The sequence below is a fragment of the Heliangelus exortis genome, chromosome Z (assembly GCF_036169615.1).
Source record: "Heliangelus exortis chromosome Z, bHelExo1.hap1, whole genome shotgun sequence".
In the NCBI taxonomy this organism is placed as follows: domain Eukaryota; kingdom Metazoa; phylum Chordata; class Aves; order Apodiformes; family Trochilidae; genus Heliangelus; species Heliangelus exortis.
The window spans coordinates 69,303,201-69,330,148 of record NC_092454.1 but is presented as its reverse complement, the minus strand read 5'-3'; the positions used below and the strand labels follow the sequence as shown (position 1 = coordinate 69,330,148).

At 40.8% G+C, this 26,948-nt stretch overlaps 2 protein-coding genes across 2 annotated transcripts in view; one reads left to right on the top strand and one right to left on the bottom strand.

Moving 5' to 3' along the window:
- The first annotated feature begins 1,252 nt into the window (after positions 1-1,252).
- Positions 1,253-12,426, top strand: CCNH (cyclin H). Its single transcript, XM_071730561.1, has 9 exons — positions 1,253-1,597; positions 1,789-1,911; positions 3,335-3,408; positions 3,677-3,887; positions 4,168-4,331; positions 6,959-7,026; positions 8,609-8,720; positions 9,272-9,332; positions 12,250-12,426. Exons 1-9 carry the CDS (start codon positions 1,433-1,435, stop codon positions 12,286-12,288), a joined length of 1,017 nt encoding a protein of 338 aa, XP_071586662.1. The 5' UTR covers positions 1,253-1,432; the 3' UTR covers positions 12,289-12,426.
- Positions 12,427-15,509: 3,083 nt separating this feature from the next.
- The window catches only part of RASA1 (RAS p21 protein activator 1), a 60,323-nt gene continuing 48,884 nt past the window's right edge, over positions 15,510-26,948 (bottom strand). The window contains exons 19-25 of the mRNA XM_071729967.1: positions 25,704-25,819; positions 24,360-24,446; positions 21,598-21,665; positions 19,412-19,500; positions 17,961-18,038; positions 17,038-17,172; positions 15,510-16,378 (exon numbers count right to left, since the gene is read on the bottom strand). Coding sequence (XP_071586068.1) covers positions 16,295-16,378; positions 17,038-17,172; positions 17,961-18,038; positions 19,412-19,500; positions 21,598-21,665; positions 24,360-24,446; positions 25,704-25,819 — 657 coding nt within the window. The 3' untranslated portion in view covers positions 15,510-16,294. The remainder of the gene's footprint in view (positions 16,379-17,037; positions 17,173-17,960; positions 18,039-19,411; positions 19,501-21,597; positions 21,666-24,359; positions 24,447-25,703; positions 25,820-26,948) is intronic.

The following is a 26,948-nucleotide window of genomic DNA, read 5'->3' as shown; positions in this document are numbered from 1 at the left end:
TCAGTTCCCCACACGGTGTTTCTGCTGCTCCTTCCTCCTCAGGGGAGGACTCCTCACGTTCTTCCCCTGCTCCAACACAGGAGAGTCCTTCAGGAACCCCTGGGACATGAGTCCCTCCCATGGGGTGCAGTCCCTCAGGAACTGCTCCAGCCCGGGCTGCCCAGAGTCACGGCTGCTTCAGGAAGAGTCACCTCCTCTGACACGGGCTCCTCCATGGCTGCAGACCCACACCTGACCCTCTCCATCATCCTTCAGGGGCTATAAATCCACTTCTGCCCTCCCATGGGCTGCAGGGACACAGCTGCCATCTCACCATGGGCTGCAGGGAAACCTCTGCATGGGCACCTTTCCCCCTCCTTCCTCACTGATCTTGGGGTCTTTCCTCTGGCATTGCTCACACATCCTCCTCTCTCCTGCTCTGCACATCTCTTTCTTCTTTATGTTTGCAGTTTAGTTTTCACTTTCTTGAATACCCTGCTTCCAGGTGTTCAGCCTGAAAATGGGAGAGCTTCCAGCAGCTTCCCAGAGGCTTTCCTCGCTTCCAAAACACCACTGATCCAATACAAAGTCCTCTTTCTATACCATTTTCTCTGGAAAAAAAAAAACAACCAAAAACCAGCCTTAATTTCCAGGGTTTCCTACACTGTGTAGTATTCCAACAAGTATGCCCTCCAGGCCCAATCTCAGTTCGTGTGTGTGTGCCAGTTTTTCATTCCATGAACGGAGCTCTTGGGAGGAGGAGGAGTCCAGAGGAGGCCATGAAGATGATCCCAGGGCTGGAAAACCCTCGGGTTTGTGCAGCCTGGAGAACAGAGGGCTCTGAGGAGACCTTAGAGCACTTTCCAGTATGAAGAGGGAGGCTCTTTTGACGAGGGTGTGGAGTGACAGCATGAGGGGAAATGTCTTTAAACTGGAAGAGAGGAGATTTAGGAATTAAAGAGATTAGGAAGAAGTTCTTTGCTGTGAGGGTGAAGTGAGCCCCTGGCCCAGGCTGCCCATAGGAGCTGTGGCTGCCCCATCCCTCGCAGTGTTGAAGGGCAGCTTGGATGGGGCTTGGAGCAACCTGGGCTGGCGGGAGGTATAAACATTAGACGACCTTTCAGACCCTTTCCAACCCAAACCCTTCCACAATTCTATGGTTAATATCGCGTTCGTGCGGTGCTCCGCAGCTCGGAGCAGCGTCCCACCCCCACGCTGAAGCACTTCCCCCATGACCTGCTCCAGCTGACCCAGCATCCCACTCCCTTCCCCTCCCGCACCCCAAATCTAGCGCTGTATTCAGCCCCCCCAACCCCTTCTCCACCTCAGGAAAACCCCTTCCCACATACAGCAGCCGCCCACCCCTCAGCAATTTTCCCCTCCGCTCTTTTCCTGACCCTTTCCAGCCGAACTACAACTCCCGGGACGCTCGGCGGCAGCCGCCCCTTTGAAGATGATGCTGGGGGGCGGGATTGGTGAGGCAGTTGCAGCCGCGGACGCCATGTTCCACAGCAGCACGCAATGGCGGCACTGGACCTTCCGAAGCGAGGAGGAGCTGGCGCGGTGCCGGGCCGATGCCAACCGCAAGTTTCGCTCCAAAGTGGTGGCTAGCGGGAAGGTGCGGAGCCGGGAGGTGGGGAGTTGCCGTGAGGAGATGGAGGAGCGGGGCGGGGGAGAAGAGAACCGTGGCCATTGAGGCCGCCTCCCTGAGGGGAGTAGCTGGGGAGGGGTGAGGTAGGAGGTGGTGGTGGTGTGGAAGAGATGCCGGAGCGCAGCCCCTGAATCAGGCTCTGCTTTGCTGACCTCCAGGTCCAGCAGACTGACTCAGTCCTTCTGGAACCCCACGAGGAGCTGGCGATATGCAAGTACTACGAGAAGCGGCTGCTGGACTTCTGCGCCGTCTTCAAGCCGGCCATGCCGAGATCCGTCGTGGTAGGCAGCGGCGGTGCCCGCTCGGTGTCACCGAGCCGCTTAGGGGATAGGCAGTGACGGAGATGAAGGCTTTGCCCTCTCCGTGTCTCTCTCCTCTTGGTCCGTGTTTCAGAGTGATTTTTTTTTTTTTTTTTTTTTCCTGGGCTGCACAGCCGTTTACAAAAAAACACACGAGTGAACTTCTCGGCTTTGTCCGTTTCGTGTGGCTCTTTTACACGGCTTTTAACAGGTCGGGTTCAGCAGAATTGTTTGGGTTGGTAAAGACTTGCTAAGAGTGCCAACTGTTAACAATACCAACCATTAATCTCTGTACCCAGGCTGGTGCTAAATCGTGTACCTCAGTACCACCTCTGTACGTCTTTTAAACACCTCCAGGGATGGTGATTCAATCACTTCCCAGGGCAGTCTGTTCCAGTGCTTGATACCCCTGCCAGTGAAGAATTTTTTTATAATAGACAACCTGAACCTCCCCTAGTGCAGCTTGAGGCCACTTATTTTGGTGCTTATTCGGGAGACTGACACCCCCTGGTGCCAGTTCACTTCCAGGGAGCTGTAGAGAGTGAGAAGTTCTCCCTTCAGCCCCTTTTTCTCCAGGATGAATGCTGATGGTTCCCTCTGATGCTCCTCATGATGCTTGTGTCCCAGACCCTTCACCAACCACTTTACCCTTCTCTGGACACACTCCAGCCCCTCCATGTTCTCCTTGTATTGAGGGTCCCAGATCTGAACACAGGATTCGAAGTGCAGCTCACCAGTGCCAGGTACAGAGGCACAGTCACTTCCCTGCTCCTGCTGGCCCCATTGTTGTTGATACAAGCCAAGATGCTATTGACCTTCTTGGCCACTTTCTGGACACATCCTGGCTCATAATCAGGTATCGAGCAATACCTTTTAAGTCATTTTCCATGGGGCACTTTTCTTCCCTAAGTCGGGGAGTGGTTGTGGCCCAGTGCAGGATTTAGTTTATGTTTGACCACAAAGCAAGCTGGTTCAAGCACCTGTAGTGGCAATCAACTAACCTACAAAAGAAAAAATAATTCTTTGAAGCAACTTCTCTTTCAGGCAGAAGAGTGAGGTTCAGAACACAGTGGGGGCTTACAGCAGGAGCAGGGGTGCTTCTTTTGTCATTTAGCTTATTAAGATATATAACCCAGATTGTCCCTTGTCAGTCTATAATGGAGCAACAGATAATCAAACTGCCGTTTCTTGAGGCTCTTGCAGGCATGGATGTGTTTAAATATTTCATGACATGAAAATATTTCATATTTAAAATATTTCATGACATGGCATTGTGTGCGTCTTGATGTCTTCTGTATGTCTGCACTATACGTTCAAACTTCCCTGTTTTGTGACACTAATTTTTTTTTTTTTTAATTAATTTTTGCTTCTGTACTTACTTTTTTTTTTTTTTTCTTAAATTTAGGGAACAGCTTGCATGTATTTTAAACGCTTTTACCTCAATAACTCAGTGATGGAGTATCATCCTCGGGTCATAATGTGAGTTATCATCACAGCTGGAGTTTTTCTATCAAGTGGAACATTAGGGGTATAATCTTGATATCTGTAAAGACTTGAAAAAAACGAGAAAGGAAATCTGAGACCCTAAAGACAAAATATGGTCACTTTGACTATCCATTTGTAAAAGCTTGCTGTGTTCATACAGAATATGGGTGTTTAAAAATAGCTATTTTTTGAACAGAACTCTGTATAATAAGATGGATGTACTAAATGACAGTTGTTTTTTCCCTTTTTGCCCCTATCCAAGGCTCACATGTGCATTTTTGGCCTGTAAAGTAGATGAATTTAACGTGTCCAGTGCACAGTTTGTTGGGAATCTTCGAGAAAGCCCCGTTGGACAGGAGAAGGCTCTTGAACAAATACTGGAATATGAACTACTGCTTATTCAACAACTGAACTTCCATCTTATCGTCCACAATCCATACAGACCATTTGAGGGATTTCTAATTGATCTGAAGGTAGTATTTTTTTTATGTGCCACATACTCTGTGTACTAACATAATGCAGATCTGTCCTGGTTTCTGCTAGAAAGCTTTCCTTGTGCCTGTGGTCTTAACAGATCTAGTTTCTAAAGTGATAGGCAGGTATCTAAAAGGAAGCCAGTTTACTTGTGGTTTTCAGGAATGGGAAGGTGGCCTGCTTCTTTTTAGCTGTGCAAAATATTGTTGAATACTTGTGAGCTCAGGAACCATAAGATGAGGAACAAGCTACTCACTTCCCTCAGTACTTGCTTTTTAGACTCGTTATCCAGCACTGGAGAATCCTGAATTCTTGAGGAAAGCAGCTGATGACTTCCTCAGTCGAGTGGCTCTGACAGATGCATACCTGCTCTTCACTCCCTCACAGATAGCTCTCACTGCCATATTTTCTAGTGGTTCAAGAGCAGGAGTTAATATGGAAAGGTAAGTCTTTTCATTATAGATAAGACTTCAGCAGTGTATTTGCCACTTGTATAAAGTGGTTTTGTTCTAGACATTCTTTAGGGGTATAGTGCATATTTACTGGTTGCTGACACTTTTGCATGGTAAGTGTCTTCCAAAACTTTTGGTACTGTGGGTTCTTAAGATGGGGATTTTTCCATTTTCAAAAAGTAGATGATAAGTGCAGTTAGTTGGTGTCTGTTCTTTATATTCCTTTGCAAGAAGGAAGGGAAAATGCAAACTGGTGACCTTGCCCTAGCACAAACATGCACACCAGCAGCATTAGATTTTCAGATTCATCTTGAAGAGTGGAAGGAGGAAAGTGGGAATACAGTAGAAACTGAGAGCATGAAGCACCTAAGAATCACTTAAAGAAAAAAAAAAAAAGATTTTGAAGGCATCAGAGGTTACAGTCAAGTCAGATTGTACTGAATAGATTGCTACTAGGCATGTGAAAACTAAGTGCAGTATTTGGCTGGTACAGCTATAAAATTTCCATAGGAAACAGACTGTTGATAAGGTGCTTTTTTTAAATCAAGCCCTTTTTTCTTTTCCTGTGGTATAGCCACTGGTGTTTGCAAAGGCACTTTGCAAATGAGGCACTTTGATATCACTGTTGAAAGCATGGTTTGATTCTTCTGAAAGAAAACGTACCCTTCAGGAAAACAACTGAGATAGTTGCTGTAAATAGCTGTGTCTGGAGTGTTTTAATGTCAGGATGCTCCATGTCCTTTTGTATCTGGCCTTTTAAAACCTACAGGCACAAGAGCTGATTGCAGATCCAAACAACTCTTTTTAAAGGAGCTTTTCTTCTACCTGCCCTAAAAAAAGCTCTTCTGAAAGAATGAGGCAGTGTGAGACTATCCTCTACAAGGTTCCCTGTCCCCTCAGAATAGTTCAGGTGCTTCCTGAAGCTTGAAACATTCTGCTCTGAATTCACATTCTGTCCTGCTTATGACAAAATTCAGGAAAACATGCTTACAGAAAGAATGAAAATAATTTTTAGATAATGTGTGAATCAAGTTATGTAAACTTTATCTTTCAATATTAATGAAGAGCTCAAGTCTTTTGTTACCTGGCCTGCACCGTGCAGTTGCTGTAACCTTGTCAGTCACTGTTCCATGAGAGAACTTCATGCTGCAGCTCCAGTCTTGTGGACCTGTGAGTGCAAAGGTGGGATAGAACATGGAAAGTCTGAAAACCCATAGCTCCCAGGATGTCAGCCTATAGGTCAGTCCTTGAAAAGCTAGAGCTTCAGGAAAAAATAGGCACCACTGGCTAATAGGTGACTTCAAATTAATCTTCAGGTCTGGTTTCATCATGAATTAAATACTGCTCTGAAATTGAGCTCTGTAAGAGCAGTGGTGTAAATAGCAATTAACCATCTTGATGGTGGCTGATGCCTCAGTTTGGGAGCTGCAAATGACAGAGCTCTGTATGTCTACATAGAAAATAAGTTGGAAGTTAACACAGACTGAGATAATTTGGAGTCTTTGGATTTTTTTTTTTTAGTTTATCCATAAGTAGTTTTCCTGGATGGGATAAAACTGTTTACTTGGTGATGGTCATTGCTCATGTGTGCTGGGGTTTTACCCAAGTGGTGTGTGTGTGTATTAATGTTCTCACTAAAAGGAAGTTTGAATCTCTGAGGAAAGAGGAAGAAGCCCACAGACTCTTAGAAGATACCATGTAGGGTTTGCTTTCAGCTGCCAAAAGGAGCAGTTCCTTCCTGCAAGATACTCTTCTGCAGTATTTACTTTCCCAGCAATAGTGTGATGCTAGTTCACAGAATCTTAAACATAAGTTGACATAGCTCAGCTAGGCTCACTTACAAATGTTTAATTCTGCATTCAAAGAATCATAGAATGGGCTGGGTTGGAAGGGACCTCAGAGATCATCAAGTCCAACCCTTGATCCACTCCCACTGCAGTTCCCAGCCCATGGCACTGAGTGCCACATCCAGTCTCTTTTAAATATCTCCAGGGATGGAGAATCCACCCCTTCCCTGGGCAGCCCATTCCAATGCCTGATCACCCTCTCCGTAAAGAAATTCTTTCTCATGTCCAACCTAAACCTCCCCTGGCACAACTTGAGGCCTCTTGTGCCCTCTTGTCTTGCTGAGAGTTGCCTGGGAAAAGAGCCCAACCCCCCCCTGGCTCCAACCTCCTTTCAGGGAGTTGTAGAGAGTGATGAGGTCTCCCCTGAGCCTCCTCTTCTCCAGCCTCAACACCCCCAGCTCCCTCAGCCTCTCCTCATAGGATCTGTGCTCGAGTCCCTTCACCAGCCCAGTTGCCTCCTTTGGACCTGCTCCAGGACCTCAATCTCCTTCCTGAGCTGAGGGGCCCAGAACTGGACACAGGACTCGAGGTGTTGGTACTTCAGTTCTTTATGTGGCAGGGGAATGCTTCTGTCATGTTGCTACAGAGGGATGCTGCAAGTGATAGATTTGCTTTTTCATCACTACAGCATTTTTGTAACCACAGTGTTCTTACTCAGTCTAATCATAAAGCACTAGCAGTGGTGAATAATAGATAATACACATTTTATTAACTAGTGGTGTCACAAGTAATTATGAGGTGTTAAGGCTGTACTCTTCCATGTCTCTGCAGTTATTTGTCAGAGAACCTCATGACAGAAGAAAAGACATCTGTACCCAAGCTGCTGGATATGATGAAATGTAAGTAAACCTTGGAAAAATATGATACACGGTGTCGATAAAAAAAGATTTTTTTTTTTTTCCAAAAAAAAGCTTTTAGCAGAACAATATGCTTCAAGTGGTTTTCTTCACCACAGGGCAGGGCTGGCATAAAGTAAATAAAACCAGGGTAGTAGAATGAATTAACTGGGTTGTGGGTAAATTGAGATTCTTCTATGGAACAAACAGGTTAAATTGAAATGCAAAGAACCTGATGCTTCCCAAAAGGTGTTACTGTCAATCAGGTGCTAGCAATGGACTCAAAAGAAAGAGAACTATTTTGGTAATTAGTTATTGATTGTTTAAAGTCAGGATGAAATGCCTCTTTTTACAGTAACTGACTTAAAAATTACAGCTTCTGGCAAAAGCCTGCACGTAGCTACTTCTGCCACCAGAGGGTATATTTTCTAAGTCAAGTGATGAATGTTAAAGAGTGTGCCAGGATTTATACTTCAATTCTGGTTTGCACTGGTGAAGAGCTTGATGTTTAGGTTTGCTAGTGTGATATGTAAATAAAATTATCAAGAATGTTACCATGGTTTAGCTAAGAAAATAAGGAATACAGGACACTGATCATTACCTTTTCTTTAATTAAATAAAAAGGCAATGATACAAAATTTCCAGTAAGTAATCCGTTATTTAATGCTTTAAGCTAATACATCTAAAATGGGAGAGTGATAGCATTAAAATTCCATCCCTGTGACTAATCTGACTTCAGTAGTGAATGCACCAAGCAAGTTCTACAAGGGTCTGCAAATTAAATTTAAATTGACTTTATACAAATTAGGATGCTCTTGCCTTTATAATTCTGCTAACAAATTCAGTCTTCAGGTTTCCATTGCTGAGTTGTAAGGTGAATGCTGATACTGCTTATCCTTCACCTGGATTATTCTGGAAGGTAGCTCTTCCCTAAACATATGATGACTGGGAGAAAAATTTGAAGCATCTGTAAATGGCTAGTTTTACAGGTGGTAGAAGGAAAAGTCTTGTTTCTTGCAGGGTAGCTGTAAATTTATTTGCATTCTTAGCAGTCTGTCCTTTTTTAAAACTGAGGTACAGTGCTGAATGCAAAAAGCACCTGTGTTTCTTTGAAGAATAATTATGTGGGTTCTACATCATTATGTTTACCTTGAGTAAATCCAACAGCTTGTGTCATTGTAGTAATTTGTGCTCAGCTTCTGCTGGACCTTGATGCTTTTTAGAATTAATTCTCAGACGTAAAGTGATACTTAAGTCTTCCATAGGTGATCCTCTAAAGTGTGAGTGCTCTGTGTGTGTTGAAAAGTTTTGTAAGCAAGCAGTTTGGGAGCTAGGGTGAAGTTAATACTTTGAACCTCTAGTTCTGTTTTGGTTTTCTTGTTTGGTTGTTTTTTTTCCCTGGAAAAAGCTGCTTGAAAATGTATACTGTGCTCTTGTTACAGTGAGGGTAAACCATGGGCTTATGCTTAAGTATGGTGGATAAGCAGTAACAGTAGCTGTACTTCTGACTGATAATCTTTGGTAATTCACAAGGTACAGCAGAAATTATGTAATGTGCATAGGGCTTATGCTGCTGCCATTGCAGGCATGAGAAATCTCATAAAGAAATATGAACTGCCAAGACCTGAAGAGGTGACTGCTCTAAAGCAGAAATTAGAGAAGTGCCACAGCCCAGAGCTTTCACTTAATACAAACCCGTAAGTAGATACACTTTGATACATTTATCTCCGGTTTTTTTATTGCTGTAGAAACACCAGCTTTCCCTGGTTTGTGTTGAGTGACTGGAAATGAAAACATTTAAATGTACACACCAGGATGCTTGTTCACCTGCTTCCTATGTGGAGTGGAGAACCAAGACTCAAAGCAGTGCTTACAGCAGAACATAAATACACTCTTGTGTGCTGATTGGCACTGCAAGCTGTAGCACTAATCATTGTGTAACACAGAACTGGAATCCCAGGAGGTATGTAAGATCATGCCACTGGATGTCCTATGTAATGAGAATAAAGGCCTGTGAAATCACATGATTAAAACAAGAAGTGTGTAATGAGGTTTTCTGGAGTCTTACGTGGATTTTTCTTTTCTGCCCTTTTCACTTCAGTACCCACTGTGCAGTTCCAGCAACCTGCTGGTTGGGGCTTCAATAATTTATGTGACAGATATGCCCCTAAACTAATTTTGTGCTCAAATAAGGGGACTCTGACCTAAAACCTAAACATTTTCCCTTTTTTTCCTGGATGGGGGTTAGGAAGAAGAGGCGGGGATACGAAGATGATGAGTATGTTGTAAAGAAACCTAAAATGGATGAGGTCAGTAAAACTATTGTACTTGTTTTTCCACTCTTAACTGCCAAGACAGAAGTATCACAGTAACTGAGACAGATTTCTCCATCTGTTAATATTCTTTTATGTGTTGCTCAGGAAGAATATTTTAAAGAGCCAGAGTTCATACTATCCTGCTCTTGGGAGCTTGCTTAAATATCCCAGTCTTTTATGGAACATCCTTCCTGCTTTTTCCTATGCTTTTACTTTTCTGTCAAACCATTGTTTAACCACAGAACAGAGCAGAGATGGGTTCTTAATTCCAGCAGGTGAAATTCCATTATGAGGGGAAATAGCTGTTAAAGTGAGACTTGGAATAGTGTGATGAAAGGTTTTGGAAAGCAAGGAACTGAACACTAGAGGAGAAACTGCACCTCTACAGGTAGAAACTCACTCCTCAGGATGTGGGTGAGATAAATGAGTACCTGCTGAAATATACTCCCAAAACAGTCTTTTTTCACAGAAGTTTTACATGATGGTTTTTCTGCTGGCCAGTGATTCTGAAACTGCTTTCATGTACTTTGTTTGGCTTGCACAAAGCAGAAGTCAGCTGCTGGACTAAATTTCTGTGTCAGACAATTTGCTAGCAAGGCTTTCATAAATTACAGATGGGTAGCTGGTACCTCAGGTTGTAAGATTTAAATATAAATGAGGTGGAGGATAGACTGAGGACTGTGACTCAACAAGAGAAAACAGAGTTAAGTTTATCCTTCAGGTCTGATCTGAACCTTCTAGAGCTTTTATTTTTGACACTGACTGCCAGTGTTAGTGAACAGCTTCTGGTAAAGGAATAGCTTTGTGAAGAACCCTGTTTAACTGGACTTATCATCATCCTGTACATCCTGATAGCCCTAGCAAACCTTAAGTATGGTATTTAGAGAAATGGTATTTAGAAAATAACTTACTAACAGCTGAAGAGGAGGGTTGTTGCTTGTCAAAATCTCAATGTAAAATGAAGGATTTTTTCTGACAACAGCAAGGAGTCTTGCTGTTGAAAATTATCATAGGTTGATGGTGTAACATCAAACCAGAAAAGGTATTATATCAACATGATTATTGTACAATAAAGTCAGGATTGAAATGTGTTCTTAGGAAGTGTGGAACCTGAAGCAGATTTTATCATCTCTTTTTCAATGCTGCAAAAACTTTAGTCTTCTGTTTGCTCCAAATGCCAGTTGTAAAATGTGCATGGACACCAGCAGCTCTAACAAACTTGCTCATAACTTCACTTTTTCACAAAATGATGTGAGAGAACAGCTTCAAGCTCTTCTTCCCCACCTTAGTTTAGTCAGAAGGATGTCTTAGATTAATCATGCTGCTGTGGTTTGAGGCAGTTTTGACTTTTGGGCTTCTTCAGAATTTGTATTCACAGCTCTTTTTACTGAGAATAAACTGGTTAGATAAATTCAAAATAAGCTTTTGCACAATTCTAACAGCTGCTGAAACTTTGGATTTTTACATTGTGAGGTGTCTGAACTGCCAAGGTTTGTTCTCAGATGTCATTTCTGAGTAGTTACCACATGCAGGAGCACATCTGAGCTGGCCAGGACATAAAAGAGAAGAAAGTCTGCTTAGCTTTTGAGAAAGCGTACAGAATGTTCATACAGCTCAAATCTTAATACTTCAGAAATCCTGTAGTGAGCTGATATTAATGCTATTTATGTCTGTAATTAATTAAGCTGAAATAAACAAGTGCACCATCAGTTCTAACCTATTTGTGAGAATCTATTTCTTGATTTAGCAGTTTACAGATCAGTAGCAATGCCAGAACTGGTATGGAGGGCTCATCAATTTGAAATGATGGAAGAAAGACACAGGGCACTGGCTGAGCACAGACAACTCATTTGTCAAAATTATTAAGCCATAAAACCCACAAGATATTAGTGAAATGTTTCAATATGACCTCTTGCAGAAATCTCTAGATAGTTGCCCATAACAAAGAAGCATGGGCTAAATAAACCCCTAACATGTGCTGCAACAATGAGGGCATCTCTGTGACTTCAGGAGTAGACATTGATAATGAGCTTAAAGGTTAAAGGGGTTAGTCATGACTACCTAACATACTTTTTTGCATAGTTGTTAAGTATTAAATCCTGGCTATAAAGAGCATAGATTTTTTTTGGTTGGGGAGGGTGCATTCTGGTATGCTTGCAGAAGTATGAAGCACAGTTTAGGCTTTCAATCCCGTTGTGGAATTAGCCACTATTTACTAAAATAAATAAAAAAAATTAAAAGTCTTCCCTTTGATTGATTTCCTTAACCAGTTTATTTCTGTTTTAACTCCCTGCACAACACACTGAGCACACAGGGTAATAATGTTCAGGGTGGTGGTGGGGGCATGCAGGAAATATTTTAAATTAACCCAGGCATCAGAACTGCCAGCAGACTTGGGAATGTTTTAAGAAGCTCCTCTGGCTGTGCTGATGTGTAGCAGTGGGAACAGCAGAAATCCAGATTGTGAGGAGTCTAAGGAAAGGAAATAGCCTTTCATGTTGTTCAGCAGTTCCTGGGGGCTGCTGAAAGGGAACGTAACAAACGTGCATTTTGTCAAGTCAGTGCTGGGTAGGTCTTTAATGAATTCTGATTCCCAGTTTGAGCAAACTTTGGTCATTAACCAGGGCTGACAGTAGCTGTCAAAAGCAGAACTGAGTGTGCAGGATCTGCATGGTCAGGTGTCATGGAGGAAATAACTGCAGAGTGATGTGGACAAACACGAAGTTTAAAAACAATCTAAACTTGCTATTTAAGTCTATTACTTAATTAGCAGACAGCTCAGGGGTGTGAGAAGATACCCGTGGTTCTTTAAATTCACATGTGGCAGAAGTTGCTGTGAGAGCACATGCAGTGTAACAGGGACGTACAGTGCACTGTGGAACTGACCCTCTGCTTTCTTCCCTTCCATTAGGAAGAGTGGACAGATGATGATTTTGTGGATGCTGTGTAACTGGGGGAAGATGGAATCCTGACAATGCAGAAAACTATTGTTGGGTGTCAGGTATGACCCTGCCTGCTGCAGGTTCCTTACTGTCAGGAACAGTAATATCTTTATATTATAACAGTATATCTTTGCAATAAAGCATTTTACTTAATCGAAATAACTGGTTGTAGTTCCTTTAAACCCTGGTCCATTCAAGGTCAGGACATTAACAAGAAATCTGTGTTTGAAATCTGTCACTCAGGGTTTTTTTGAGGGAGCAGTTTGAGGTGTGATTGAGTGACTGTTTAGGAAGGATACCGAGGTGCTGGAGCAGGTCCAAAGGAGGCAACTGGGCTGGCGAAGGGACTGGAGCACAGATCCTGTGAGGAGAGGCTGAGGGAGCTGGGGGTGTTGAGGCTGGAGAAGAGGAGGCTCAGGGGAGACCTCATCACTCTCTACAACTCCCTGAAAGGAGGTTGGAGCCAGGGGGGGGTTGGGCTCTTTTCCCAGGCAACTCTCAGCAAGACAAGAGGGCACAAGAGGTCTCAAGTTGTGCCAGGGGAGGTTTAGGTTGGACATTAGAAAGAATTTCTTTAGGGAGAGGGTGATCAGACATTGGAATGGGCTGCCCAGGGAAGGGGTGGATTCTCCATCCCTGGAGATATTTCAAAAGAGCCTGGATGTGGCACTCAGTGCCATGGGCTGGGAACTGCAGTGGGAGTGGATCAAGGGTTGGACTTGATGATCTCTGAGGTCCCTTCCAACCCAGCCCATTCTGTGATTCTATGATTACAACGTGGCAGTCGTGGGTGTTTGATAATATAAATTATTAATAGATAAACATAAGCAGGAGACAAATGGGGTAACACACCCAGAGCAGGATGTGCTCCCCTCTTCCCGAGCTTGGCATTGAACCAACTGCAAAACCGCAAAACTGCAACTGTGTCTGTAACACTTGATACAACTGGGAAGCTCTTCTCAAAAGAAATGAGGCTGCAGCAGGATGTTTTACAAGGTGGAAATTTAATAATCACACTTTTGTGAGTTCTTTAGAGTATTTTAAAAATCTTCCTAAGTAGTTAAATGTCTTCCAGAACTAAAGCCAAGCGTATTTCCTGTTCATATCCCGTTTTAGAACATCAGCACTTCTACAATACACACATCTAAAAGCAGCTCTGGGAGCTTCCTACTTCCATTCTCCTCACTTCATTTTGCTTGTAATATGAGAGTAACCAGCCAAATCTCTTCTCCAAAGTTTGCATTTTTACCACGTTACACTCCTGTAACACACCCATCCAACTTAAAAATAAGCAGATAACGTAGGTAATTACCATAAGTAATTGGAATTATATTACATTTGTAAAATCTGAAAACTAGGATTGTGGCTGGTAACAATCTCACTTTGCCCATCAGGCCTCTTGGTACAACCATCCACCTTATATTTATACTAAATAATCTATAAATAAAAGAGTCAAATCTACAGATTTCAACATTGAATACAAGCTGGGTGATTTAAGGATCTTCTAATGCCCTGCAATTAAGAACTTTCTATGATTAACAATCCTGCAAGGATACAGTATTACAGTATGGGAAATGGAGCAGTCTTTGACTTCTTAGGTGATGGAGGATCTCCATTTGTTTGACAGGAAAGTAATTCTGACACCACCATTCAGGAAGTCAGTAATGACTTACACCTTAAAAATCTTCTAAAAATTAGCTTACAGTTGGCTGGTTTGTTTTGACAGCTACTTGCCAAGAGTAAATATCCTAGAATATGTCCTCAAATCACTGAGGGAAAAAAAAATGGACAGTAGATGTGCACTTGACTTCTTGCCTACATGGATTGCTTACATTTCCCTTCCCTGTCAGCCACAGCCTCCAAGTAAGAATAAGGAAGGACATTGGGTAAGGAGGAGAACATGAAGAGCCTCTCTCATCCTGCCCCAGTGTTCATGGCTTTTCACTCTACTGTTTCAGGAACGGGCAATCCAAACATTCTCTTCAGCTTTGGAGTCCCCATACGACACCAGTTTGCAATGTAAAGGTGGAACCCATATGGTTGTGTTGGGGTTTTCCCCCTTAAAATGACAAGAAGTGATTGCTATCTTCACAAGAAATGTAGAAATAAAAGTAAATACTCTCCGAGACATGGAAAGTAGATTCCTTCCAGTTTTGTGGCACCTTAATATCCCAATACATACAGAGAAATATTTGGGTGATTTGGATAAGACAGGGTTAACATTGGAGACATTCTTTATTTTACTGCTGGACATTCTGTCTAAATTGGTGGTGCAATGCTGAGCAAGAGAAAAAAAGGTTGGCAGGAGCTGTATGAATCTTTAGTTAAAGACACAACACCTTCATAACCAAGGGTGACTTTGTAACAGAGTTTAAGCTGGGTACTGACTTTCTGAAATGGTTGGAAGCAACAGGCAGAGCACTCAGCAGTGGCTCATCAGGGACACAAAAGTTACAGACTGTTGTGACTTGTGTGACGTGGTGGTGTGTAACAGGGAGAGAACCAGGTAAGACAGAAAAAAAGATGGATAATTATCTTTTCCTCTGAGATAGGTTTAATTGCAAGTGTTGGTTTTATGGGATGGTTTAAAGAATTCAGCAGTACCAAGGGTAGTATTTGTGACACCTGGGAGCTCTTGGCTACAACACTGGGCACCCACCACCTTCAATCAGGCTGCCCCAGCTGCAGAGACCAGGGCAGCAGAGCCAGAGCTGACCACAAACCCAGCAAATGTCCCCTGATGATCAGCAAAGATAAAGTCACCATTTGGTGTCACCCTGATGGAAAGAATTGACAGGAGATACAGTCTGGTTGCTCTCATGGTATTATACAGTCAGTGAATCTCAGAGTCCTGTAATTCCTTACCAGATTACTGCCCAGAGAAATTATAAATAGAGATGCTGAAATACCCTCTAAATCTATTTTCTTTTTCTTTTTTTAAGCAGTTTAATGGGTATTTTGACCCCCCCCCTTGAGAGGTATGTACAAATTAAGGCATATGGACAAGGTCATGATATTCTGAGGATTTATGCTAAAAAAGTGATACTACATGAACATGTCAAAGTACATCATGTGTGCAGACACTGTAAAAAAAATTTCCACAGCAGCCAAAGTTAGCCAGTTTCCAGAAAGAGTGGATCTGCAGCTTGATTTATTTAAAAAAACCCTTTTCACTTATAAAAATAATATTTATGCTAAACTTACAGTACACAAAAGACCAACAAATACATATTTTATAAAATGGTTTAATGAATGCATGCATGTCTGATACAATGATCAATAAATTTACTGAATTCAAATTATTTACTGTTGTAAACATTTTACAAAAGCATTGTGATTTATCTGGATATACAGTTCCTGATGGAAGAACTATTCAGACTGAATCAGTGGCACATCAAAAAAATAAAGCTGACAAGACACATTCTGCATATTCTCTTTCAACATGATTCCAGCAAGAGAAACAGCATGGTATAAAAAGTGTAAAGATTGTTCCTACCATAACATCAAATTCTGGAAACTGTAAATACAAGTTAAAGTGGTTGAAACAGTCAAAAGTCGTAATTATTGTAACCAGTCAGAAATTACAGTAAGAAATGTTATCCAGTTATACATGGCTGTCAGAACAACACATTTCTTTTCACGTCAGTTGATAATTCTTTCCAACAAGACAGCAAAACTTTGGCAATCAGAGGTGCTGAGAATTTTTTAAAGTTCAAGACACAGTCACAGCATTTTCTTTGCGGAAGGTGAACTGTACACCAAGGCTCAGAGGTTGTGAAAACTGTTTCCAACTGGAAAAAAAAAAAAGTGCAAACGTCCTGCACAGATAGCTTAAAAAAAGCTGCTGGTACAATCATTCACCAACAGAATCTTTGTTTTCTTTTTGCATAGTTCACACATCACTGGGAATGTGACAGGGTGTGCTATTTTTGGCAAGAGCAAGAAGAAAGTGATACTGGTGTGAGTTGCCATGTTGGGCATGCTGGATCCATGCAGAATTCAGGTAGAGGGCTGCTACCTGATGTTGTTAGAGACTGAATACTGATTTTGTTTTTGTTGAAGCAGTTCAGTAATAGCCAGAAGCTTCTTCAGAACATGCTGCAGAAATACAGTCAGTAAAACCATACATTAGCTGCTGGGAACAGAACTTCTTGCTTGATAAGCATTTTTCACATTAGCCAATCAGACCTGCTACGAGGTAGTTTAAAATACAAAAAAAACCCCAAAAAACCCCAAAAAAGGAAACAGCTGATTCCCCAGTCAGTAAGACACTACTTTCAAAAGGGAAGTCTAAAGCAGTTATGAACTCTACCTCTCCACCCATGGGTCTTTTTTGCTGTTTTGTGGTTTAACAGGGACAGCCTGCTGGGGTGTGCTGGAAGAGTTTGCCATGTTTGGTTACTGGCAAATTAGGAAGGAGAAAGGAGGTATCAATAGAAAGCTAACAAAAGTGAATTTATTTCTCATCTGAATAAAACCCAAGATCCTATAACAACCCAGAGACCCTGCCAAGAGGCAGAAACTTAGTGGGTTGAGGTTTCCTGTAGGAACTAAAACTTCCTCTGGAAGCTTTACAAAAATTTCTTCGCTTTTGTTGCATGAAGAAACAAAACTATGGATAAAGTATTTACAGCTAAGAAACCTCCTGGTGAAATGCACTTAAAAAAAAACCAAACCCCACAACATTTCCCAGGCATACTGCTATCCAGAAGTACTACAGAATCACCCTGGCACTGGGCTGTGGACCTGTCACTCACCTGCATTACACCTCGCTCGTTGCTGAGCGTCCGGAGTTCATCTGAGTGTGCCACACATATCTCATGCAAGGCTGCCAGGTCACGGGATAGATCAGTTCTAGAGTGCTCTGTAGTGTCTGGAAGCTCAGGAACATTCTTCAAAAACAACAGCAGCAAAAAAAAAAATGAGAGCAGAGTGAGACCCAGGACACACAGGAAGATAAACTACAGCTCTGCCAACACAACTGCACCGTGGGCAAGTGCTGCAAGGTCAGTCTGCCCAGCTCAGCCTCCAGTTCATCCCTATATTACAAATATCTATTTCCTCCTCTCTAAAAGCAAGTGTTTTTTAAGTATTCTTCCATTTCTGTCTTAGAAATGTTCTTACTAACAGCTCTGGTATTGCTACACTACCAATGAGCTGATCAGACAGCTGCTACTCATAACCATACCCTAAATCCATCCATCAGGTGTTTCTTTTTTTCCATCTAATAAGAGAACAGCATTGCAGGCAGTGACACGTTTTACAGTACATAACTGAGAATCAACCTAGTATTTTCTGAAGCAAAAAATAATTTCAGTCTTTGGTAAAAACCACATACCAAATTACCCATACGAGCTTTTGTTTTAAAACGTATTTTTAAAGATCCATATTTTTGGCCAAAACTTCTGATCCTCATAGCTACAAAATTACCTGAGCATCTCACATCTACAGAGACACTAAATCAGTAAAGTCTAAGATGACATTTGATGGAATTAATTCCCCATGACAGGCCAGCAATCTGTAATTTCTAAACACACGAAAGAAAAACTCGGCTCCAAGCATTCAAAATTATGTGGGAGCTGATGCACTTTTGAGGTAGTTAATAAGAATTTCCATTTTCAAGTTCACACTTAGTTTACAAGCTGCTATGTAAATCCCAGTAGAGATTTACCCCACTTACCCCAAGTTCATCCAAGAACATGATCATGCGATGTTTGTTGCTCTTGATGAATGGATTTACTCCTTCCATGTATGGCTCCTAGTAAGTTTTAAAAGTATTTATTAGAACAAATAACTGCCAGGATAATTGTCATACCTGAAGTGAACACAGTGAAATCAGACAAATGACACTGCAAGATGTCTGAAGTGATGTTTTTTCAGGTTAATTTTTCATGTCTGGTGTGCAGCCAGTCAAGACAACATAGAATTTGGCATTTTCTGATTCTCAGAAGATTCAGAATCTCTGATAAAGAAATCTTCTCACATAAGCACACTGGCAAGAATTTGCTCTAAGATTAATATCTCTCTTGATGCCTAGCTGCAGTGAGCAAATGATATACTTGCAAAGAATGATCAAGAATGATCAAGAATAAATGCCCTCCCTCCTTGCTCTTTCAGTAACATTTGAATTCCAAGTTATGTCAGTCAGAGAAATAACTTCATAATGCCAGCCTGAAGACACTTTCATTATGCTTAAGCCAACAGATTTATTTTTCATCCAAGTTTCACCCCAGGAATTGAGACAGATCAATTGTTCCTGGCATTCCTTGGTGTTACCATACAAACTTTACTGAAAGCTTAGTATGTACTCTTTTTACTGCATTATATACATGTCTACCAATACGAAAGTGAGCAGAAATAGAAGGGCTGCTTTGAAGTGCTCTATCACAGAGAACAATCTAAGCAAAAATGCAGGGTGAACACAGGTGAGGGAGAAGAGACAGACATTGGCAAGTTCTGCATGTTTTAGAAATGGATAATCTAAACCAAACTGGTGTGTGTACATACATATGTATGTATGTATGTATGTGTGTACACACTGGTGTGTGTACACACAGAGACACTTCTATTGTGGTGGGGCAGCCTCTCTTTCCTCTCAACACTTCTAACACAGGAATACCTGTAGTATGACTGCTACTTTTTCTGTTGCAGACAGAAATTTGCATGCTCTACATACTTCCTCTGCTAGCTTTGGGACAAATGCCTGCTGAGTTATCTGGGTTCTCACAGCATCAATAGGTGGCTGCATCACACACTGTATGGTCACTTGTTCACCCATTATTTTCACAGACCACTACTGGTGTTACTACTACCAGATTCAGTATCTCCACAAGACATGCCAAGTCATTAATGACAGCTTATGCATCACTTCACCTCAAATTAATACAGCTTTTCTTCCCACTTGGCCAAGCTTTGTGATGCTGCTCTACCTCAGATCAAAACCCTGTTTAGCTCTAAATAAGGAGGACAGAAGAAATTACAGCAAGGAGGACTCGATGAAGACAAACAGGTGATGATTTATCAGGCTTTGCACAAGAAAACAGCAAGAGATTTTTGCATGTATTACACAGAAACGTTCAGAAGTACTGGCAATAGACTTCTATAGGCTGTTCTCTGTAAGATCTTAGTTACCTTAGCTCCAAATTCAACCAGATTTGCTAAATTCTGCACAGACTTGGCGACCAGCGTCAGTGTTCTTGCAGCAGTGGGGGAAGGAGAATCTGGCAGGAATACAAAGTAAAGAGTTACTGGACATTCCATTTAAAAATAACAACAGTCACATGAAATCAAAGCCTGTCTCCAGTTCATAGTTTTTCATGAAATAAGGTATTTCTAGTATTGTAACAGAGCTGCATGTGGAAGATGTCGCCTGGTGAAGTAAAACTTAAGTCGCTTTAGTAATTTCCACAAAAATACATCAGTATGAACAACTGATTTTCTGTAATACTTGCACACAGAACAAGTATGCAAAATGATGTTGTGGTAGTAAAGAGGTGAAGCTAGAGCCACTTTTACAAATATGAAACTGTTCTTTTAAAAGGAGACGTTTTTGTTGTTAAAATAAAAAAATAAATTACCTTCAGAATTAAAAAAAAAGCAAGTTTTCCATTTTTGTGTATATCCATTTAAATGGACTCTAACAAATTATACAAAATATACTTTAACTGACTGGCAGCAGGAAAACAGAGTAAATGTTACATGAATTGTGGCTTGTATTACTATGAAATTATAGTCACTTTCTGTACTCAATGTTACACTGAACACTCTACATCAACCACTTTTTCCAACAAGTGACATTACCCTGCAGTATCTTACAGAATTACTTTTCTCTCCAGTTGTTTTAAGTGGCTTGACTGAAAGCCTTGTTAGAAGTTTTCCAAAACTGACAAAGTTATTATATATATATATATATATCTTCCTAAGAATGCTGAATGCTCTTCATTGTCTACCTGCAGCTATTGTTCTTTCCCTTCCCTTTTTCTTGCAGCTGTCAAGGTAATAGGATTGCTGCTTAGGGCTATGCACCCAGCTTCCAGAGTACTTTTTTCCCTAATTATGGGAAGAAAGTATTTTGAAACCTTTGCTCCAAAAGGAAGACTGCCTCACCTCTTTTTGTTTAATAACTCTAAAGCCCTACTCTAGAAGCCTTAGCATCTCTAAGTTTAGCTTAGCAATAATAAAAAATATTAAGCTGCATGTACACAAGCAGGACTTTAAAAATAATGGGCAAATTTTTCAGAGATTACTTGAATTTACAGCTAAGCTGTTACAGCTGCAGACACTGTGACCCAAGTGAGGAGGCACCTACTTTGCAGATTACCTGGAAGTAAGAGAAGATCCTAAAGAAAGGATCACAATGTACCAGGCTGTTCTCAAATGCCTTTTTCAAACCCTGTGTGGCAATCATTACTGGGTGAGAGGAAGGATTTTTGTCTGACACAGCCCTTCTCATTTAATACAACTTAAAAAGAAATAACAGAGAACATGCTACATTGTCCTAACCACTGTTTATGAATAAAGAAAAAAAAAAAGCTTTGTGTATGACTTCCTCCTATTTCCAAATCAGCACTTTACTGCTAAGGAGGGAAGCAGGAAGAGCAATGGTGGGTGCAAACTAAGTATCTTCTAGCTTGGGGTGATCTTTACCAAGGAAAAAACTCCAGAGAAATAATGATGAAATATAAAATATTCAAATGTCTAAAACTAAGTGATTCAGATGTCCCAATATTTTAACTTTACCGTTTCAATAGTTTATGCTTTTCCTTTTTATTACTCACAGAGTTTAACTTAAAATGCCCATTAACATTTTTAGGTGCTTAAGCTTAAGATTCCATATTTGAGATTGACTATACTCAAAGGTGTCTCTAATGGCTGAAAACTAAGCAGGACAATTGAACCAGTTATTCAGGCAAAGTCTTCTAGGTGGTCAAATGTATTCCAAGCTCTCCAGACACATTTTCAACTTTATAAACCTTGTTCATTGAAGAGGTACTATTAATTTTGGCAATGCTGCAACGTGACATCTGAAGATCACACAATATATATGCCACATTCCTAGGCTTTAACTCAAAATATTATTAAATACCACAATGGATGCTTCTCTGGACCTTACAAAGGCACTGGGGTTAACAACAATCCAACCTTTAGGGGTGAAAAGCATATGCTGGCTGCCTTAATGAAGTCAGTCAAATGAGTTGCATAATGTAACTTTGGACACAGCATTCAAAAAAACTTCACATCATGCTTCAGCAGACACTGCAGTAACTGTATGCATACTACTGTATAAAGAATTAATTCAGTCTGAAGTATATAATTACCTGAGATGATATTAAACATCCTTGGGTTCAGTATAGCAGGACAAATCAGTCGAAGAAAAACAAAGCCACTGAAATGTGAAGAAAATTATATTACATTAAATAAAATTAGGGAATTCATGTAAAATTATTTAGTCTTTAAGTATTCAAGTTAGCATACAATCTTTTTGAGACAGACCTGCCCTCTGTGACTGTTAACAAATTAAGAATATTGTGCTATGATATCAACTATGATAAAACCTGAAAAGAATAGGCAAATTGATTTCCCAGTTACAATGAATGGTTTAAACCACACGGGATGAACTTTAATTTACACAATTCTGAAACCAGTCTCAGACTGGCTTCCAACAGGAGGAGCCCCTGGTCTATGGGTCTATGACCTCCCAAAGGTTTTCTATTGTCTGCTCCCCCAAGCAGGGAGCACAGGAGCAGGTGGGCAAAGGGAACATTCTCTCCAGACAGAAACACAGCCTTAGGTCTGATAAATCTGATTCACACCCTGGTGACTGTGTGCTCTAGTAGCAGAATAATACAGGATCTGCTATTTTCCTCCCTGAAGTAATTGCTGCTACCTAGAGAGCTGGGAAAAAGTGCTCTGCTTTGACTGCAGAACTAGAACTCGTTGAACAGAAATCCAGAACAGCATTCAGTAGCATGAGAAGTATCTAACTTCCTGTCAATAGCAGCATTAATAAGCATCCACCTCAGGTTAAACTAAATTCCAACTGACTTTTATGCAATGAAGTCTTTATGCAGATGAACTAAACCAATCCAAGTCACTTCTAAATTTCTTCAGAGTGCTTGGACACTACCAGCAGCTGCTTTTCACTACAGCAGTAACACGGGTATTTAACCTTCCCTGTTGGTAAGTACTCAGTGATGGTGATGTCCATGTTACTTGGAAATGATATGCATAATAGTGAGATTATTGCACCTTCCATATGCCCAAGATGCCTAATATACTCAGTTACAGATGTTCCTTATTTCTGCAAACCCCATGAATTGTGGGCTGGTAAGACAACAGTATTTGGTCTTATGTGAAGCTCAAGTATTTCCTGTGGTGTGATTTTAAAGCCATGAGGTCGTAATTAATTTTGAAGTCAGGACATGTACACCATTGCCCCTTTCAAAGTACTCAAAGTTGAACATCCATGTGGTATGAATCTAGGATGGACATTGCTGATATATTGAAGATCTGCTGCTTCTTACCTGATTCAACCTGGGTTTTACAACCAGAGTGACATGGGAGCACCTTCTGAATGATCAGAGAAGTTACCCAGACATCTAAAAACTGTCTCTGAATATTATATCATCCTTGGAATAAAAACAGCCCAACAAAATATAACAGTCCTCACTGGAGGCTGTGAAACTGCACCTTACAGAGAAATCAGGAGTATTTATGTTACTGGGAAAAGTAACATGAAAAAAGAGAGGGACAGAGTACTGATATTATCCAGTGGAGACTTCTGGAAAACACTGAATGTAGTTGTGTTTCCTAAGGAAAGCCACACAGTTCCCTCTGGAGCTGGGGAGGGAGAGAAAGAGATCAGCAGCCTTCCAGTAGGTTATCCCCTCAAAGGAAGAGGGGGTCTCATGATAATAGCAACCTCAGTTTCAAGGCAAAGCACCTGCACTGCACTTTGGATAACATAAACCAACGTGTCTGGTGTCAAAACCACAAATAAAAGCCACATACAAAACCTCTGACTCTCTCCAGAGGAGATTATCTTTGGGAAATCATATGACCGCCAGATGCTCTGAAAAAAGGAAAGATGTGGCTCTGATACCCTTCAGACCTTCAGCAGCATGTGAAAAACCAGTGCCAAGACCACATCTTTTCAGATTGTTGTGTGACTTGCACTGGAAGGGGACAAGGTTAGAGGAAGAACTTGTGTAGGGCGTTGGTTTGTGAATGCACACAGGAGTTTTTGTAGCTGGCACAAGGGCAGAAGGTTCAGTAACCTGCAACATTTTTAGAGTTGCTCCAGAATGTTTCAACATGACTAGGCCAGAGCAGAGAGACGAAACAAAACTGAGACACCAAAGAACTACATGTTTTTTTGAAACTTAAGTGATGCTTCAGGGTGATCAGAACCAGCAGCCCAACACCAACACACCTCCTGCAGGGTAACAAACTACATATCCTAATGCAGAGAGTACTTCAGCAAAACCTAACAGCACTCCAGTTGTCTTTAGGAAGAAGTGCCAAGACTCTTTACTAAGTTGGGTCTGCATTTTAAAGCTTATGGACCATGTAAGATTTCTCCAGCAATTAATACATAGGAGTCACTGGGTAAGGCACAGTCAGTCCTCCAAGAGGGTATATGACAGAAACATGAACTCCAAAGGTCACTCCTCTCTACAGGTATTACAAAAGTAAGCTATTGTTTTGAGAGAAGCTTCTTCTTTCTCAGCATGGGAAAAGGAAACAACTACTTTAGATTAGAAGCTACTATTTTAAATCAGTTTGTTAAACTTGACAAAATTCAAGTAAATTCAAAGTTAAAACTATTAAGTTAAACTATTTGAGCTCTATATTACATGATCTTACTCTGGTAAAGCTCTAAGAACATGATTAAGAATCTAGCAAGCTCCTGATTTTTAAATGGAATATCATGCCTCAGTATTTAAGTATTTTAGATGTTGCTATAATCTATGGAAGTGCTATACAGTTTTGTTACTGAAAGAAACAGATAAGCACACTGAAGTATGCCTTTAAAAGCCTTGAAAATATTACTTTCAGAATCAAGTGACAGGTAACTTACCTAACAACTCTGGTTCTCATGGTGGTATTAGCAGGCCACTTATTTTGAACAGACTTCTGTAGGCACCCGTAAATATACCTCAGTGTTCTGCAAGAATAAGATAATTATTCATCCTGTTAAACTGATAAAGCTGGTGAGAAAAGATCTAGAACAACTTCCTACTTGATACAGAACTATTACCAATTCTGCATTTATAATTTAGACATAAACTTGAAATTACCTTTAGCTAAGAGTTAAAAGTTTAATAATTTATAAAAGTAAAATTTCTTAGTTTATATATGTCTATTAAAAATAAATGTATAAATGGCAAGGAAAAACTTTCATTCCATACAAAGTTCTATGTGCAGCTGTCATTATCCACTGAAGTTTCATAAATGCCTGTTTCCTGTTTCTTAAGTAGTTAAGAAGTTAAAGTAGTTAAAAGTAGTTAAACTACTAGAAGTAGTTAAGTAGTAAAAAAAAGATGGTTTTGATGTTTTTTTGTATTTCTTGAAGTTTTTTTCTTCTTCATTAAAAAAGTGGGTTTTTTTCCAGAAATAAGGGTTAGGTATTCAAAAGGTAAGCAGCCACAGCAGTGGTAGTTTAAAAAAATAGGAAAATTATGGTGTATTTCAGAAAAATGTTGAGAGCTGCATCACATACTTAAAAGAAGTGCAACTTTTAATGATAACCTTGCCAGCACTGTTCAGAAGAAACACTTCTGTGCTACTCTACCATCTCCAAACTGAAGATTTTTTTTTTTCATCTGAAAAGCTAGCAACACAGTGAAAAAACACTTAGCAGTATCTGCTTTTTATTAGGTGGTCCAAATCTAAATTATGAACACAAGTAATTTTAGCAATTAGAAAAAAGGGGAAAAAGAATTTAACTTCTGCATTTCCCTAGCAAACAGAAGGAATTGTAGCATGGTCTCATTCTGCTATGACCTGCTTGTATTTTTAGTATGCTGTCAATAATTCCATTTCTTTCTCAGAGAAGGACTGGAAAGAATTTGTAATCAGCTTAAATATATTTGATTGTTTGCTAATTACTTATGTCTTCTTTTTATGTAAATCTGAGATTATTTTTTATTATTCTTCTTTCCCTGACCTCTTGGGTATAGTAACTTCTCCTTAAAAGAAAAACATGTGTGCTAGGCCAGGGAGTTTTGAAAAAAGCCGTATTAACTCCTGAAAGAGTTACTGTTTTCCCCATCTATATTCCTCTGTGTGCAGACAGCAACAGTAAGTCCAATGACTGATTAGCAGAAGATGAACCAGTTAAGAACACAAGTTCAAGGTGCAGAGAAATTCACACAAACAGGAATTTTCAAATGCAAATCTGAAGGGAAAAACTCAAACTTACGGAGGCAGTATCTCTGCAGCCATGAAGATTTTCTCCACCAGTTCTGAAAGTATACTGAGTAGATGTGCCAAATTAGTGTTTACATCTTCATTTTTTTCTAATTTGGAAGGATTTAACTAAAACAAAACAAAACAAAACATCATGCTGCTTCTGCTATACAGAACTACATATATAGTTTCATACCACTAAACACTTACTTCAAAGTAAATGAAATATTCTGCTGCTGTAAAAGTGCCCTACAAAACTCACAAGTTTGTTTCAATGGCCAGACAGGAAATGTGAAGAAGCAGTGGTTTTAAGTTCTAATACATTAGTCACAGACATTCACCTCTATTCATCTGCATGACCTTTTTGTCTCTATTAATCCAAATATCTGAAGATTCCCATCCTTTCCACAGTTAGGTTAAACACACAAGCTATGAGTGTCATATTCCAAACAGTTTCACAATCAATAATAACCACTTAATACCAGGAAGTTCAAATTAAAACCAAAGTTCAGATATCGAGTTCTGTGATATTATTATCCAGGGAACCACAGCCCTGAGAGCCTGACCTCTGTACCAGGTAAAATCATGGATCATCTTGAGTGCACCCACGTGGCAGGTTCAGGAGAACCCAGGGATCAGGCCCTGCCAGAATGGGTTCAGGAAAGGCAGGTCCTGCTTGACCAACCTGATCTCCTTCTGTGACCATGAGACCCAGCTGGTGGATGAGGGAAAGGCTGAGGATGTTGTCTACCTGGACTTTGGTAGTCTTTGATATCACCTCTCACAGCATTCTCCTCAAGATTATGGGAGTTCATGGCACAGGCAGATGTGCTTTTTGCTGGGTTAAAAACTGCTGGGTGGCTGGGCTCAGAGAGTTGTAGTTCACTGAGTTAAATCCAGCTGGAGTTCAGTCAGCAGTGGCTCAGTTTTGGAGCTGGTCTTCTTCAGTATCTCTATCAATGAGGGGATTGAGTGATTCCCCAAAAAATGTGCAGATGTCACCAAGCTGGGTGGGACTGTTGATCTGCTTGAGAGTAGGAAGGCTCAGAGGGATTTGGATACTGAATCTGGCCCATTTGAATTCATGGGCTGAGGGCAACAGTATGAGGTTCAACAAGGCCAAAATGCAAAATAGACTTTTATGGAAATTTATTTTTAAGATGATAATACAGTAACAACCCCATGGGGAGCTCCAGGCTGGACACAGAGTGGCAGAAAGGGACCTGGGAGTTGGGACTGACAGGAAGCTGAACATGAG